Source organism: Salmo trutta, chromosome 11, assembly GCF_901001165.1.
Source record: "Salmo trutta chromosome 11, fSalTru1.1, whole genome shotgun sequence".
NCBI classification, from domain to species: domain Eukaryota; kingdom Metazoa; phylum Chordata; class Actinopteri; order Salmoniformes; family Salmonidae; genus Salmo; species Salmo trutta.
In genome coordinates, this window is record NC_042967.1 from 20,618,464 (window position 1) to 20,637,380 (window position 18,917).

The 18,917-nt window shown below is 43.6% G+C and overlaps 1 protein-coding gene across 1 annotated transcript; it reads left to right on the plus strand.

The window, feature by feature from the left end:
* Nucleotides 1–822: 822 nt before the first annotated feature.
* LOC115202018 (prostaglandin D2 receptor 2) lies at nucleotides 823–18,616 on the plus strand. The gene is made up of 5 exons (XM_029765875.1): nucleotides 823–1,040; nucleotides 11,892–12,118; nucleotides 13,156–13,268; nucleotides 14,924–15,072; nucleotides 17,714–18,616. The coding sequence occupies exons 2-5, from the start codon at nucleotides 11,940–11,942 to the stop codon at nucleotides 18,614–18,616; spliced, it is 1,344 nt and encodes a 447-aa protein (XP_029621735.1). The 5' UTR covers nucleotides 823–1,040; nucleotides 11,892–11,939.
* Nucleotides 18,617–18,917: the final 301 nt, after the last annotated feature.

Consider the following 18,917-nt stretch of genomic DNA (forward strand, 5'->3'; position numbering starts at 1 on the left):
CAGAGGAGTAGAAAGAGACAGAGGAGTAGAAAGAGACAGAGGAGTAGAAAGAGACAGAGGAGTAGAAAGAGACAGAGGTGTAGACAGAGACAGAGGAGTAGACAGAGACAGAGGAGTAGAAAGAGACAGAGGATTAGAAAGAGACAGAGGAGTAGAAAGAGACAGAGGAGTAGAAAGAGACAGAGGATTAGAAAGAGACAGAGGAGTAGAAAGAGACAGAGGAGTAGAAAGAGACAGAGGAGTAGAAAGAGACAGAGGTGTAGAAAGAGACAGAGGAGTAGAAAGAGACAGAGGAGTAGAAAGAGACAGAGGAGTAGAAAGAGACAGAGGAGTAGAAAGAGACAGAGGAGTAGAAAGAGACAGAGGAGTAGAAAGAGACAGAGGTGTAGAAAGAGACAGAGGAGTAGAAAGAGACAGAGGAGTAGAAAGAGACAGAGGAGTAGAAAGAGACAGAGGAGTAGAAAGAGACAGAGGAGTAGAAAGAGACAGAGGAGTAGAAAGAGACAGAGGTGTAGACAGAGACAGAGGGGTAGACAGAGACAGAGGAGTAGAAAGAGACAGAGGAGTAGAAAGAGACAGAGGTGTAGAAAGAGACAGAGGAGTAGAAAGAGACAGAGGAGTAGAAAGAGACAGAGGAGTAGAAAGAGACAGAGGAGTAGAAAGAGACAGAGGAGTAGAAAGAGACAGAGGAGTAGAAAGAGACAGAGGAGTAGAAAGAGACAGAGGAGTAGAAAGAGACAGAGGAGTAGAGACAGAGGAGTAGAAAGAGACAGAGGAGTAGAAAGAGACAGAGGAGTAGAAAGAGACAGAGGTGTAGAAAGAGACAGAGATGTAGAAAGAGACAGAGGTGTAGAAAGAGACAGAGATGTAGAAAGAGACAGAGGATTAGAAAGAGACAGCAGGAACCATAGATGTCTGTGACAGAGCGGGCAGGATCACCATGCACTGAGGAGGGGGACGACTTTAATCAAACCACCTGAATACTGGAATGACTGAAGGAACACAACACTCCTACAACTGAGAATACTACAGTTTACTTGGTGAGTGTAACCAGAGCTAACTCATCATCAGTAGCTACAGGTGCAGAGAGATAGTCTCAGTATCAACAGTAGTTAGTATGACTACTCTAGTTATTATTCCAGGTCTCAGTATCAACAGTAGTTAGTATGACTACACTAGTTATTATTCCAGGTCTCAGTATCAACAGTAGTTAGTATGACTACACTAGTTATTATTCCAGGTCTCAGTATCAACAGTAGTTAATATGACTACACTAGTTATTATTCCAGGTCTCAGTATCAACAGTAGTTAGTATGACTACTCTAGTTATTATTCCAGGTCTCAGTATCAACAGTAGTTAGTATGACTACTCTAGTTATTATTCCAGGTCTCAGTATCAACAGTAGTTAGTATGGCTACTCTAGTTAATATTCCAGGTCTCAGTATCAACAGTAGTTAGTATGACTACACTAGTTATTATTCCAGGTCTCAGTATCAACAGTAGTTAGTATGACTACTCTAGTTATTATTCCAGGTCTCAGTATCAACAGTAGTTAGTATGACTACTCTAGTTATTATTCCAGGTCTCAGTATCAACAGTAGTTAGTATGACTACTCTAGTTAATATTCCAGGTCTCAGTATCAACAGTAGTTAGTATGGCTACACTAGTTATTATCCCAGGTCTCAGTATCAACAGTAGTTAGTATGACTACACTAGTTATTATTCCAGGTCTCAGTATCAACAGTAGTTAATATGACTACACTAGTTATTATTCCAGGTCTCAGTATCAACAGTAGTTAGTATGACTACAATAGTTATTATTCCAGGTCTCAGTATCAACAGTAGTTAGTATGACTACAATAGTTATTATTCCAGGTCTCAGTATCAACAGTAGTTAGTATGACTACACTAGTTATTATTCCAGGTCTCAGTATCAACAGTAGTTAGTATGACTACACTAGTTATTATTCCAGGTCTCAGTATCAACAGTAGTTAGTATGACTACACTAGTTATTATTCCAGGTCTCAGTATCAACAGTAGTTAGTATGACTACACTAGTTATTATTCCAGGTCTCAGTATCAACAGTAGTTAATATGACTACACTAGTTATTATTCCAGGTCTCAGTATCAACAGTAGTTAGTATGACTACAATAGTTATTATTCCAGGTCTCAGTATCAACAGTAGTTAGTATGACTACAATAGTTATTATTCCAGGTCTCAGTATCAACAGTAGTTAGTATGACTACACTAGTTATTATTCCAGGTCTCAGTATCAACAGTAGTTCGTATGACTACACTAGTGATTATTCCAGGTCTCAGTATCAACAGTAGTTAGTATGACTACACTAGTTATTATTCCAGGTCTCAGTATCAACAGTAGTTAGTATGACTACACTAGTTATTATTCCAGGTCTCAGTATCAACAGTAGTTAGTATGACTACACTAGTTATTATTCCAGGTCTCAGTATCAACAGTAGTTAGTATGACTACACTAGTTATTATTCCAGGTCTCAGTATCAACAGTAGTTAGTATGACTACACTAGTTATTATTCCAGGTCTCAGTATCAACAGTAGTTAGTTGCCAGAGAGCAGTATTATGGAGAGCAGTGTTAATGTGTTGTTAATAAGCAAGTGTTAATCTGAATTTTACCACTTTCATTCTAATATTTAGAACAACATATAAACAATCTGTAGATATAGAAAACACAAAGATGTAATATAAATCTGGTAGCATTTCCACCCTGGCCCGTTAGACACCCGGCTGCTCATCTATGAACTGGTTGATAAACTACTGATGACGGAGTGTAACCCTATTGTAATGAGAACCATGATGTTATGTAATAACTATTACATGATGCAATAATATCTGCCATTTAGCAGACGCTTTTATCCAAGGCGTACGTGTGGGTGGCCATGGGAATCAAACTCACAAACCTGTAATCTCACTACACCATGTACAGTGCTATATTCCGTCATCTGAAGTTCATTAGGGATGCCAGGCAGTGTACATTTTGCAGTAGCTTGGTGGTAGTTAAAATAGTAAATTAAAATCTAGTTAGTGTTTTCAGTAGTTAATTGCTTTATGGGTGAAGTAGGCAAGAATTTCCTTTCAGACCTGGCAAATTCTCACTCGAATCATTGTTTTTTTTGTTATTTAGGCTAAATGACATGTTCTGTTAACAGATGACCTCAAAGGGTTCTGTTCTTACAATTTGTATAGTATGACATTTCAGATTTACATATGATAATCTTTCGCTGAGTATTTTGGATGTAGTGAACTACTTTTTCAGTGTAACTTAAGTGAAGTAAACTATACTGAACAAAAAATATAAACGCAACATGTAAAGTGTTGGTCCCATGTATCATGAGCTGAATAGAAGATACCAGAAATTTTCCAAATGAACAAAAAAGCTTACGTCCCTGTTAGTGAGCATATCTCTTTTATCAAGATCACCTATCCACCTGACAGATGTAGCATATCAAGAAGCTGATTCAACAGCATGATCGTTACACAGGTGCAACTTGGGGGTCATTGGTAGCCAGCAGCATACCACACTGCATCCCACTGCTGGCTTTCCTCTGAAGCTAAGCAGGGTTGGTCCTGGTCAGTCCCTTGATGGGAGACCAGATGCTGCTGGAAGTGGTGTTGGTGGGCTGGTAGGAGCCACCCTTTCCTCAGTTCTAAAATTAATATTCCAATGCCCCAGGGCAGTGATTGGGGACATTGCAGGGTGCTGTCTTTTGAATGGGACTTTAAATGTGTGTCCTGACTCTCTGTGGTCACTAAAGATCCCATTGCACTGATTGTAAGAGTAGGGGTGTTAATCCTGGTCTCCTGGCTAAATTCCCAATGTGGCCCTCATACTGTCACCTTATCACCCCCAGCTTATGACTGGCTCATTCATCCCTCTCCCCTGTAACTATTCCCCAGGTTGTTGCTGTAAATGAGAATGTGTTCTCAGTCAACTTACCTGGTAAAATAAGTGATAAATAAAAAGGGGCTTATGGTAGAGAAATGAACATTCAATTCCCTGGCAACAATGTTGTTTTAGAGAATTTGGGAGTACGTCCAACCGACCTCACAACCGCAGACCACGTGTAACCACGCCAGCCTAGGACCTCCACATCCGGCTTCGTCACCTGCTGGATCGTCTGAGACCAGTCACCCGGACAGCTGATGAAACTGAGAAGTATTTCTGTCTGTTATAAAGCCCTTTTGTGGGGAGAAACTCATTCTGGTTGGCTGGGTCTGGCTCCCCTGCACAGTCACAAAATCTATAGATTAGGGCCTAATACATTTATTTCAATTGACTGATTTCCTTATATGAACTGCAACTCATTAAAATTGTTAAAATTGTTTCATGTTGCATTTATATTTTTGTTCAGTATACATTTTTCTTAAGGGTAGCTTAAGTGTAGCTTAACCTCTTCCAGTGTGAATAAATTGGTAGCTTGGTAAAACTATACTTTCAGAGTAGCTTCTCCAACACTGCTGCCAGGTTAGGAGAAGTGTGGATGATGGGATGTTACTCCCGAGTGGTGATGTCATGTTGTTCCAGAGTGGTGATGTGATTTTGTTCCAGAGTGGTGATGTCATGTTGTTCCAGAGTGGTGATGTCATGTTGTTCCAGAGTGGTGATGTGATTTTGTTCCAGAGTGGTGATGTGATGATGTTCCAGAGTGGTGATGTGATGTTGTTCCAGAGTGGTGATGTCATGTTGTTCCAGAGTGGTGATGTGATGTTGTTCCAGAGTGGTGATGTGATGTTGTTCCAGAGTGGTGATGTGATTTTGTTCCAGAGTGGTGATGTGATGTTGTTCCAGAGGGGTGATGACATGTTGTTCCAGAGTGGTGATGTGATGATGTTCCAGAGTGGTGATGTGATGTTGTTCCAGAGTGGTGATGGGATGTTGTTCCAGAGTGGTGATGTGATGATGTTCCAGAGTGGTGATGTCATGTTGTTCCAGAGTGGTGATGTTGTTCCAGAGTGGTGATGTCATGTTGTTCCAGAGTGGTGATGGGATGTTGTTCCAGAGTGGTGATGTGATGATGTTCCAGAGTGGTGATGTCATGTTGTTCCAGAGTGGTGATGTGATTTTGTTCCAGAGTGGTGATGTCATGTTGTTCCAGAGTGGTGATGTCATGTTGTTCCAGAGTGGTGATGTGATTTTGTTCCAGAGTGGTGATGTGATGATGTTCCAGAGTGGTGATGTGATGTTGTTCCAGAGTGGTGATGTCATGTTGTTCCAGAGTGGTGATGTGATGTTGTTCCAGAGTGGTGATGTGATGTTGTTCCAGAGTGGTGATGTGATTTTGTTCCAGAGTGGTGATGTGATGTTGTTCCAGAGGGGTGATGACATGTTGTTCCAGAGTGGTGATGTGATGATGTTCCAGAGTGGTGATGTGATGTTGTTCCAGAGTGGTGATGGGATGTTGTTCCAGAGTGGTGATGTGATGTTGTTCCAGAGTGGTGATGTGATGATGTTCCAGAGTGGTGATGTCATGTTGTTCCAGAGTGGTGATGTTGTTCCAGAGTGGTGATGTCATGTTGTTCCAGAGTGGTGATGGGATGTTGTTCCAGAGTGGTGATGTGATGATGTTCCAGAGTGGTGATGTCATGTTGTTGTTGTTCCAGAGGGGTGATGTCATGTTGCTGCAGAGTGGGTGGATTTATTTAAGTCAACTAACCAGGATGTCTAGCTGTTCATGTACAGGCATGGCATACTAACCTGTATTTAGTCTGGGTACTTTATACCGCAATTTGACAGGAGTGTGTGTGTGTGGGGGGGGGGGGGGGGGGGTGAGAGAGATGAAAGACTTGTGTGACAGAATGAATGTTTATATGTTTTAATCTAAGTGAGATTTTTTGTTATATATACGCTGCCTTCAATGCTGATTGGCTGACGTCTAACCTCTAACCGCGTGCGCACACCCCCATCCCATCCCCACCTCACCCCAAATGAACTTGCCATGACACGGTTCTACTGTTGTTATGTTGATTTCATAGTCTGATTTAAACATTAAATGGTATCTTTAAACCACTGGCTTTCACCCCCTGACTTTGGCTTTGGCATGCCTGTGTGTTTTTAACACGCTCTGTCTGTCAGAATTGCACAAGTGTTCAGTCATACCTGGTCTGGTATGCAGCTAGGGAATATACTACAGCAACAAGTTCTGACATGTTGTTGCCACAGGAGGGAAAACCAAATGTTTTGACAGAGATCAGATCATCCACTGATATTCTACTCCTAATGAAGTGCTAGAGAAAACATGAGGAGGATATAGAGACAGGAAGTGGCGCTTCAACAGTAGTAAGAGGCTATATATAGTAGAGGGGTGGGATTCATATTCACACACTCCTCATGTTTTCTCTTACTTCTACATCATCAGAGTAAACAGAGACCTAACAGCTGGGGAGAGTTAACAGCACATGTTTCATTTGCTGTGGGCATTACTGTAAGTACTCAAAGATGAAATGACTCTACTGTTTGAGATTGTTTGACATTTTCATCACGTTTTCTCATTAAAGTAGATACAAAACACCCACAGTCAGTGGATGATCTGATCTCTGTCAAAACATCCCTTTTTAAGGAGTTTTTGAAAATATTTGGTTTTCCCCACTGTGACAACATGTCAAAACATGTCACACACTCCTTCCCTGCTTCCTCGGTAGCCAACAGTAAAAAGTCACATCATAGCCCGAGAGATACAGAGTAAGAAAAATACTTGAATCACCTTTTACTGTCACACTGCTGTTCATTTCTTTGTCTGAGTAGGTCTTTTTCCAGTTTGCATGTTTCATGTTTCAGGTTATTACATGATTTACATATTCAGGTTACTTGGTACAGTTGCAGACAGTTAGATGGGTCATGGACACCCATCTATCTATCATAGTGTAGGACCACTCCACTGACCACCACCACCATCAATCTATCATAGTGTAGGACCACTCCACTGACCACCACCACCATCTATCTATCATAGTGTAGGACCACTCCACTGACCACCACCACCATCTATCTATCATAGTGTAGGACCACTCCAATCACCACCACCATCAATCTATCTAGTGTAGGACCACTCCACTGACCACCACCACCATCTATCTATCATAGTGTAGGACCACTCCAATCACCACCACCACCATCTATCTATCATAGTGTAGGACCACTCTAATCACCACCACCATCTATCTATCATAGTGTAGGACCACTCCACTGACCACCACCACCATCTATCTATCATAGTGTAGGACCACTCTAATCACCACCACCATCTATCTATCATAGTGTAGGACCACTCCAGTCACCACCACCATCTTCTATCTATCTAGTGTAGGACCACTCCACTCACCACCACCACCATCTATCTATCATAGTGTGGGACCACTCTAATCACCACCACCACCATCTATCTATCATAGTGTAGGACCACTCCAATCACCACCACCATCTATCTATCATAGTGTAGGACCACTCCACTCACCACCACCACCATCTATCTATCATAGTGTAGGACCACTCCACTGACCACCACCACCATCTATCTATCATAGTGTAGGACCACTCCAATCACCACCACCATCTATCTATCATAGTGTAGGACCACTCCAATCACCACCACCACCATCTATCTATCATAGTGTAGGACCACTCCAATCACCACCACCACCATCTATCTATCATAGTGTAGGACCACTGCACTGACCACCACCACCACCATCTATCTATCATAGTGTAGGACCACTCCACTCACCACCACCACCATCTATCTATCTAGTGTAGGACCACTCCACTGACCACCACCACCATCTATCTATCATAGTGTAGGACCACTCCAATCACCACCACCATCTATCTATCTATCATAGTGTAGGACCACTGCACTGACCACCACCACCACCATCTATCTATCATAGTGTAGGACCACCACTCACCACCACCACCATCTATCTATCTATCTAGTGTAGGACCACTCCACTCACCACCACCACCATCTATCTATCATAGTGTGGGACCACTCCACTGACCACCACCACCATCTATCTATCATAGTGTAGGACCACTCCAATCACCACCACCATCTATCTATCATAGTGTTGGACCACTCCACTCACCACCACCACCATCTATATATCATAGTGTAGGACCACTGCACTGACCACCACCACCACCATCTATCTATCATAGTGTAGGACCACTCCACTCACCACCACCACCATCTATCTATCTAGTGTAGGACCACTCCAATCACCACCACCACCATCTATCTATCATAGTGTAGGACCACTCCAATCACCACCACCACCATCTATCTATCATAGTGTAGGACCACTCCACTGACCACCACCACCATCTATCTATCATAGTGTAGGACCACTCCAATCACCACCACCATCTATCTATCATAGTGTAGGACCACTGCACTGACCACCACCATCATCTATCTATCATAGTGTAGAACCACTGCACTGACCACCACCACCATCTATATATCATAGTGTAGGACCACTCCAATCACCACCACCATCTATCTATCATAGTGTAGGACCACTCCACTGACCACCACCACCATCTATCTATCATAGTGTAGGACCACTCTAATCACCACCATCTATCTATCATAGTGTAGGACCACTCCACTCACCACCACCACCATCTATATATCATAGTGTAGGACCACTGCACTGACCACCACCACCACCATCTATCTATCATAGTGTAGGACCACTCCACTCACCACCACCACCATCTATCTATCTAGTGTAGGACCACTCCAATCACCACCACCACCATCTATCTATCATAGTGTAGGACCACTCCAATCACCACCACCACCATCTATCTATCATAGTGTAGGACCACTCCACAGACCACCACCACCACCATCTATCTATCATAGTGTAGGACCACTCCACTCACCACCACCACCATCTATCTATCTAGTGTAGGACCACTCCACTCACCACCACCACCATCTATCTATCATAGTGTAGGACCACTGCACTGACCACCACCACCACCATCTATCTATCTAGTGTAGGACCACTCCACTGACCACCACCACCACCACCTTATGTCTATCCATCACAGTCATTCATAGACACAAGTTTAACTACCTTTAGCGTCTATTCATGAAGGTATCTTCTGTCCGGGGGAGTTTTGTTAATTAAGAGCCCTGATGCTCGTTCTGAACATTAAAACGCATAGCTTGCGGTATGGTTTTGGAAACATAAGGAACGTATAATATCTTTCATGTCAGCGGGAGAAAAAAAGGAAAAAAAACTTCACAGGGTTACGGTTAGTGTTCCCACACAGCCACATCGCCACGTTACAGCGCTGGTTTACAGAAAGACAGATGGAAGACAGACGACCACCTGTGTTAATTAGCCCTCTAGCTCCAAAACCTGTGTGTAAGCTAACTGGAGAGGAAGTGGAGAGGAAGTGTAGTCGGCCGGCTGGTGGCACACAGCTGTATGGATCTGTGCTAACCTGCTATCTGTGCTAACCTGTAACGTTCAGTGTCTCTTCCTTATTTGAAGGATTATTTATTACTGATATGGAACATGAGTTTCATATGTTTCGAAAACCGTATCGCAACCAATGACGTTTCTATAGTTAAAACTGTATCGCGACCAATAACGTTTCTATAGTTAAAACCGTATCGCAACCAATGATTACGGACGTTTCTATAGTTCAAACCAATAAGGAGAGCTCACAGCTGACAACCCTTGGGATAAGGCAGAATGCCTCGTTAGTGCCATGGGTTCTCGAGAGCAGTGTGATCATGCTCCTCTCTGTCTTCTTCTCTGACTATGGGTCTGTCTCTGAGCGTGCGGACGTGCAGATGTGCATGACTGTGTCTGTGTCACTGACTCACTAAATTAAATCGACTCACTGGTGCAATTAGGCAACAATGTCTGTCTTCCAATGAATTAAAATTTTACATTCAATTCTGTTCAAAATCCATCAAGACAGAAATTCCAATGATTCCAGCAGCAAATCATTTGTAAAAGTATGGATGTCACCAGTTCTGGTCAGTCAGTATACAGATGTCCAAAATAAATAATCCACATGATGAAACCCCAAATATATTCCAGTAGGACTAAAGGCGTCCACATACATATGTAGCAGAACTTGGCTAGGCAAAGCGGCTGTCTCATACTCCCTGAAGACCTTCGCTTGTAAAATTTGAAAAAAGCAGAAATATTACTGTTGTTTGTCCCTCTTGAGCCAGAACAGCATAGCCAGAAATAGCCAGAAACAGCATAGTCAGAAACACTTCCTCAAAATTAATCTAAGCTAAATCAAGAAATCTGTCATTAATTTTGACGTTTTAGCCGAAAAGGTCTTAGTTGCCTAATTTTACATCTAGGTAACACTTTATGTTCCCCCAGTCCTACTAGGAGTAGTACTTCTGACCAATCACCAATTACTTCAGTTTCCTAACCCTAACCCTAACCCTAACCTAACCTAACCTAACCTAACCTAACCCTAACCCTAACCCTAACCTAACCTAACCTAACCCTAACCCTAACCCTAACCTAACCTAACCCTAACCCTAACCCTAACCCTAACCTAACCCTAACCCTAACCCTAACCTAACCTAACCCTAACCCTAACCCTAACCTAACCCTAACCCTAACCCCTAACCCTAACCCTAACCCTAACCCTAACCTAACCCTAACCCTAACCCTAACCCTAACCACTAACCCTAACCCTAACCCTAACCCTAACCCTAACCCTAACCCTAACCCTAACCCTAACCCTAACCCTAACCCTAACCCTAACCCTAACCCTAACCCTAACCCTAACCCTAACCCTAACCCTAACCCTAACCCTAACCCTAACCCTAACCCTAACCCTAACCCTAACCCTAACCCTAACCCTAACCCTAACCCTAACCCTAACCCCTAACCCTAACCCTAACCCTAACCCTAACCCTAACCTAACCCTAACCCTAACCCTAACCCTAACCCTAACCCTAACCCTAACCCTAACCCTAACCCTAACCCTAACCTAACCCTAACCCTAACCCTAACCCTAACCCTAACCCTAACGAAAAAATGTATGTGCACGAACAGCCGAAGACCAATACCAACAAAAACATCACAAAATGTTATCAGAATATATGCGAAAACTGTTTCGGATGTAAAACATACAGTAAGCTTAAGAAACAGCCATCCAAACTTGCAGTAACAGTTACAGGTGTGAGCAATCAGTTGGCACAGTCATTCCCATGAAGGACTACAATACTTGCCATTGTTTAGTACAGTGTTCTTCCCAGTAAGGTTTTGCAAGCAGCATAATAAGGGTTCCAAAACACATAAACAGGAAAAGACTTGGTCCACCCCACATCAATGATGAGGATCTTAAAGTTGTTAATACTGTAGATGAGTGTAATCACAGTTAATGTCATGAGTCATGAGTACCCTATTTACAAGCCATAAGTGGATTATTTCATGTAATGGAAAAAATATAGGCCCAGTAGTGGATTTCTGCCCACACAGTACTGTATGGTACCTGTCTGTCTGCCTGTACATGGAACAGACTCATGGTTAATGTCACCAGATGTCACAATGACATTACATGTCACTCATCTAATTCTTCCCACCCCTCTCTGTCACTCTCTCCCTCACTATTTCTCTCTTTCTGTCACTCTCTCTTTGTTCTTATCTGTGTCTCTCTGTCTCTCTCTCCCCTCTCTCTCCTCCCTCTCTCTCCCCTCTCTCTCCTCCCTCTCTCTCTCTCTCCCCTCCCCTCCCCTCTCTCTCGCTCTCTCCAGAGCCATAATGTCTAACTCCTCCTCCTCTCTGGTCTGCCCTTTCTACAACAGCATAAACACAACCCATTCATCTCTCCCTCCCTCTCTCTTTCCCTCCAGAGCCAAGACTTCCAACTCTCCTCCACTTCCTCATCACTCTCCTCCAGGATGTTCAACTCCTCCTCCTCTGCGGTCTGTCCTCTCCTCCAGACCATGCTGGACCACTCTCTAAACAACAACACGGGGGTCAACCTGGTGGTGGTGTGTGTCCACGGGCTGGTCTCCTGTCTGGGTATCCTGGAGAACGCTCTGGTCCTCTGGGTGCTCGGCTTCCGCCTGCGCCGCCGGTAGGTTGGCTGGTGGTGTGTTGTGGGGGGGTTGCTGTGTGTGTGTGTGGTGGGGGGGTGCTGTGTGTGTGTGGTGGGGGGGTGCTGTGTGTGTGTGTGTGTGGTGGGGGGGGTGCTGTGTGTGTGTGGTGGGGGGGTGCTGTGTGTGTGTGTGTGGTGGGGGGTTGCTGTGTGTGTGTGTGGTGGGGGGGGGGGGGGGGGTGCTGTGTGTGTGTGTGGTGGGGGGTTGCTGTGTGTGTGTGGTGGGGGGGTGCTGTGTGTGTGTGGTGGGGGGTTGCTGTGTGTGTGGTGGGGGGGGGTGCTGTGTGTGTGGTGGGGGGTGCTGTGTGTGTGTGGTGGGGGGTTGCTGTGTGTGTGGTGGGGGGGTGCTGTGTGTGTGTGGTGGGGGGTTGCTGTGTGTGTGTGGTGGGGGGGTGCTGTGTGTGTGTGGTGGGGGGTTGCTGTGTGTGTGGTGGGGGGGTGCTGTGTGTGTGGTGGGGGGGCTGTGTGTGTGGTGGGGGGGTGCTGTGTGTGTGGTGGGGGGGGCTGTGTGTGTGTGTGATGGGGGGGTGCTGTGTGTGTGGTGGGGGGGGTTGCTGTGTGTGTGTGTGGTGGGGGGTGCTGTGTGTATGTGGTGGGGGGTGCTGTGTGTGTGTGGTGGGGGGTGCTGTGTGTGTGTGGTGGGGGGGTGCTGTGTGTGTTTTGTGGGGGGGGTTGCTGTGTGTGTGTGCGTGTGTTCACAGCAGGGTTTGGCTCAATTCTAAATGAAGGCAGTCAATTCAGGAAGTGATTTGAATAAATAATGCAGAAATGTAAAAACGTCTGAAAGAAATAGTTTCTGCTTTTCAGTTTATTGAGAAGTTACTGAAAATGAACGTAATTATTTGATACTATTGAATTGTAATTTTAGTTTACTTTCTTAATTGGCTGCTTTCAATTCTACCCTGGTTCACAGGTTGTCTCAGTGTGGTGTTTTCTGCTTAGACAGTGTGTGTGGTGTCCGGAGGGACAGGAGTAACACTGGGAATAACGTGAATCCCCTTCTTTTTTCTTCACAGGACTGTGGCCTCTGTCTGGGTTCTCAACCTGGCCCTGTCAGACTTCCTGGCTACGCTGACCCTCCCTCTCTTTACACACTACCTGCACTCCTCTCACAGCTGGGAGCTGGGAGGTACGCCCATAGACCATATATCAGTCGCCGTTAGCGCAGTTGCCAATAACCAGGTGCATCCGGTTTTCCGGGATATAGCTAACTCAACCTAACTTCCTTCTCTGCTCAAATCCAGAGGTTGGAACTCCGCGCTCAGGCATTTTCTTTTCTAACCGCTGCGTTGGGTAGATGTGAATTCTTCTATGTGACGTCCTAGTAATAGCGGGTCCCAGATAAAATGGCTGACAAATTCTGCCATTCTGATGACTAGGGGCTATATGATATCAGCTTCTCCATTGTTGTGTCTATAGGTACATTGAAATACATTAACAGAAAAATGTAGGAGCTAAACTAGTAAGCCACTGACAGAGTGTGAATTAAATATATATGTATACTGTATGTACAAGATATGTATAACATGGGTATTGGTAATGTACACTACATACACAAAAGTATGTGGACACCCTTTCAAATGAGTGGATTTGGCTATTTCAGCCACACCGTTGCTGACAGGTTTATAAAATCAAGCACACAGCCATGGAATCTCCATAGATATTTGCATTAGAACGGCCTTACTGAAGAGCTCAACGTGGCAACGTCATAGGATGCCACCTTTCCAACAAGTCAGTGTGAAATTTCTGCCCTGCTAGAGCTGCACCGATCCACTCTAAGTGCTGTTATTGTGAAGTGGAAACGTCTAGGAGCAACAACGGCTCAGCCACAAAGTGGTAGGCCACACAAACTCACAGAACGGGTCCGCTGAAGCGCGTAGCGCATAAAAATCGCCTCTGGAAGCCACTTCAGCACAAGAACAGTTCGCCAGGAGCTTCATGAAATGCGTTTCCATGGCAGAGCCTAAGACAAGCCTAAGATCACCATTCGCAATGCCAAGCATCGGATGGAGTGGTGTAATGCTCGCCGCCATTGGACTCTGAAGCAGTGGAAACGCTTTCTCTGGCCTGATGAATCACGATTCAACATCTGTCAGTCTGATGGACGAATCTGGGTTTGGCAGATGCAAGGTGAACACTACCTGCCCCAATGCATTGTGCAAACTGTAAAGTTTGGTGGAGGAGGAATAATGGTCTGGGGTTGTTTTTAATGGTTCGGGCAAGGCCCCTTAGTTCCAGTGAAGGGAAATCTTAATGCTACAGCATAAAATGACATTCTAGACAATTCTGTGCTTCTGACTTGGTGGCAAAAGTTTGGGAAAGGCCCTTTGCTGTATCAGCATGACAATGCCCCCGTGCGAGTGGAGGATGTTATAGCAGCAAATAGGGAACCAACTCCATATTGATGCCCATGACTTTGGAATGAGATGTTTGATGAGCAGGTGTCCACATACTTTTCATCATGTAGTGTATAGATAGATATGCTAAATAATAGTGTATGTGTCACATTTTTTATTTAACCTTTATTTAACTAGGCAAGTCAGTTAAGAACAAATTCTTATTTACAATGACGGCATACCCCGACCAAACCCTCCCCTAACCCGGACGACGCAGGGCCAATTGTGATCACGGCCGGTTGTGATACAGCCCGTGATTGAACCCGGGTCTGAAGTGACGCCTTAGACCGCTTCGCCACTCGGCCCCACATGAGATACGCCATTGTTGTTTACTGTACAGCAGCACTGTTTTCCCTTCGGGAACAATAAAGTTGATCCTATCCTCTAGGTCTGCTGTGTACGGCCCAGTCCTCAGTCTTCTTCCTCAACATGTTTGTGTCAGCCTTCCTCCTGGCGGCCATTTCTCTAGACCGCTGTCTCCTGGTGGCGCGGCCCGTCTGGAGCCAGAACCACCGCTCCATTAGCGCCGCCTGGAAGGTTTTACATTCTGTTTTGTTCCATCATTAGTTCTGTTACGTCATTAGTTCTGTTAAGTCATTAGTTCTGTTACGTCATTAGTTCTGTTAAGTCATTAGTTCTGTTAGGTCATTAGTTCTGTTCCGTCATTAGTTCTGTTAGGTCATTAGTTCTGTTCCGTCATTAGTTCTGTTAAGTCATTAGTTCTGTTACGTCATTAGTTCTGTTACGTCATTAGTTCTGTTACGTCATTAGTTCTGTTACGTCATTAGTTCTGTTAAGTCATTAGTTCTGTTAAGTCATTAGTTCTGTTCCGTCATTAGTTCTGTTACGTCATTAGTTCTGTTACGTCATTAGGCCTGTTAAGTCATTAGTTCTGTTAAGTCATTAGTTCTGTTATGTCATTAGTTCTGTTAAGTCATTAGTTCTGTTATGTCATTAGTTCTGTTAAGTCATTAGTTCTGTTAAGTCATTAGTTCTGTTACGTCATTAGTCCTGTTACGTCATTAGTTCTGTTACGTCATTAGTCCTGTTAAGTCATTAGTTCTGTTAAGTCATTAGTTCTGTTATGTCATTAGTTCTGTTACGTCATTAGTTCTGTTAAGTCATTAGTTCTGTTATGTCATTAGTTCTGTTACGTCATTAGTTCTGTTACGTCATTAGTTCTGTTAAGTCATTAGTCCTGTTACATCATTTGTTCTGTTACGTCATTAGTTCTGTTAAGTCATTAGTTCTGTTAAGTCATTAGTTCTGTTCCGTCATTAGTTCTGTTACGTCATTAGTTCTGTTACGTCATTAGGCCTGTTAAGTCATTAGTTCTGTTAAGTCATTAGTTCTGTTATGTCATTAGTTCTGTTAAGTCATTAGTTCTGTTATGTCATTAGTTCTGTTAAGTCATTAGTTCTGTTAAGTCATTAGTTCTGTTACGTCATTAGTCCTGTTACGTCATTAGTTCTGTTACGTCATTAGTCCTGTTAAGTCATTAGTTCTGTTAAGTCATTAGTTCTGTTATGTCATTAGTTCTGTTACGTCATTAGTTCTGTTAAGTCATTAGTTCTGTTATGTCATTAGGCCTGTTACGTCATTAGTTCTGTTACGTCATTAGTTCTGTTACGTCATTAGTTCTGTTACGTCATTAGTTCTGTTAAGTCATTAGTCCTGTTACATCATTTGTTCTGTTAAGTCATTAGTTCTGTTCCGTCATAAGTTCTGTTAAGTCATTAGTTCTGTTACGTCATTAGTTCTGTTAAGTCATTAGTTCTGTTACGTCATTAGTTCTGTTACGTCATTAGTTCTGTTAAGTCATTAGTTCTGTTACGTCATTAGTTCTGTTAAGTCATTAGTTCTGTTACGTCATTAGTTCTGTTACGTCATTAGTTCTGTTACGTCATTAGTTCTGTTAAGTCATTAGTTCTGTTAAGTCATTAGTTCTGTTCCGTCATTAGTTCTGTTAAGTCATTAGTTCTGTTACGTCATTAGTTCTGTTACGTCATTAGTTCTGTTACGTCATTAGTTCTGTTAAGTCATTAGTTCTGTTCCGTCATTAGTTCTGTTACGTCATTAGTTCTGTTACGTCATTAGGCCTGTTAAGTCATTAGTTCTGTTAAGTCATTAGTTCTGTTATGTCATTAGTTCTGTTAAGTCATTAGTTCTGTTAAGTCATTAGTTCTGGTATGTCATTAGTTCTGTTAAGTCATTAGTTCTGTTAAGTCATTAGTTCTGTTACGTCATTAGTCCTGTTACGTCATTAGTTCTGTTACGTCATTAGTCCTGTTAAGTCATTAGTTCTGTTAAGTCATTAGTTCTGTTATGTCATTAGTTCTGTTACGTCATTAGTTCTGTTAAGTCATTAGTTCTGTTATGTCATTAGGCCTGTTACGTCATTAGTTCTGTTAAGTCATTAGTTCTGTTACGTCATTAGTTCTGTTACGTCATTAGTTCTGTTAAGTCATTAGTCCTGTTACATCATTTGTTCTGTTAAGTCATTAGTTCTGTTCCGTCATAAGTTCTGTTAAGTCATTAGTTCTGTTACGTCATTAGTTCTGTTAAGTCATTAGTTCTGTTACGTCATTAGTCCTGTTACGTCATTAGTTCTGTTAAGTCATTAGTTCTGTTACGTCATTAGTTCTGTTACGTCATTAGTTCTGTTAAGTCATTAGTTCTGTTACGTCATTAGTTCTGTTACGTCATTAGTTCTGTTACGTCATTAGTTCTGTTATGTCATTAGTCCTGTTACGTCATTAGTTCTGTTAAGTCATTAGTTCTGTTACGTCATTAGTACTGTTAAGTCATTAGTTCTGTTACGTCATTAGTTCTGTTACGTCATTAGTTCTGTTAAGTCATTAGTTCTGTTAAGTCATTAGTTCTGTTAAGTCATTAGTTCTGTTAAGTCATTAGTTCTGTTAAGTCATTAGTTTTGTTACGTCATTAGTTCTGTTTTCGTACATTGATGATGTAATTATATAATGTATTATGATGACCTGTGAGTGTTTACAGTGTCTCCGTGTTTAATCTGCAATAGGGTGTTGCCCGTAGTGGTAATATTGTAGACACTTTGATAGTAGCTATGTCTTAAGAGCATAAAGCAGAAGACAAGTTTCTGCGAGACATCCATGCACTGGACAATAAATTCATCTTCTAATCTTCTTTCTGTTCTTCCAAGGTGTGTGCTTTGGGCTGGTTGTGGGCGGCGGCCAACACCTTCCCTTACTTCCTGTTCCGGGCGGTGACGGAGAAGACGGACGGAAGGAAGCTCTGCTACCACCATTTTGGATTGTACTCGTCACCAGGGACGCTAGAGAGGGACTGTAGGGTACGGCAGGCGGCGACCGCCGTGTCCAAGACGTTCCTGGCGTTCCTACTCCCCCTAGTGGTGATTGCAGGGAGCTATGCCCTCTTTGGCATCAGTCTGAGCCAGAGGAGGAAGAGGAGGAGGAAGGACAGCAGTAGTAGACTCACCGGGGCATTGATTGTTACCAACGTGGAACGCAGAGAGTTAAAACCCAACACAAACACCAAAAGCTCCACCCCCAACCCAAAAGGCTCCACCCCTATCTCCACCTCCATCAAATTGTCTTCTAGACGAACCGAGCCCGGCCTATCCCGTGGCTTCACCAAAATGGTGACATCGGTCATCGCGACGTTCGCCCTCTGCTGGGCGCCCTATCACGTGTTCTGCCTCATCGAGGTTGCCGCCCAGTACTGGCCGACCAAGGTCGTGTTGGTGGAGGTGGGGTTGCCAGTGGCGACGACCTTTGCCTTCCTGAACCCAGTGTTAAACCCAGTGCTGTACGCGTTCAGCTGTCCCAACTTCTGCATCCGGATCAGACAGAGTCTGGGGTCGCTGATGGAAGGACTGGTGGAGGAGGGAGGGATGGGTGGAGCAGGAGGGGGGGGGCTGGGGTTGAGTATCAGGAAGGGGAGGAGGAAGGGAAGGGGGAGCCTGGGGGGGAACTCATCATCGTCACCAAGCTGTCTGGGGACTCCAGACTCTCCGCATCTGCTTCCATCAACCACAACTTCAAAGCCAGTTGTGGACACCTGGAGCAAGGAGAGGACACTCTGAACTGACTATATACTCTGAATGAGAAAACGTTGTTGACATCAACTGAGACAATAAGAATCACCTCTCTTGTTCTGCTGGCCTACAGGAGTGCTTCCTGTGTTGTATGTTACCACATCCTGTCCTAATGTTTAACTGCTCCTCAATAACTGGGAGTGTTTAACTAGTTGATTCTGTTTAACTTGAATTAGATTTTTTTGTGACCGTTTATAGAATATTAATATGATAACAAAATGATCTGGCACTTCACAAAGAGTTAATTCTCTGAAATCATTTTGGTGGATATTGTGTGTGTGTGTGTGTT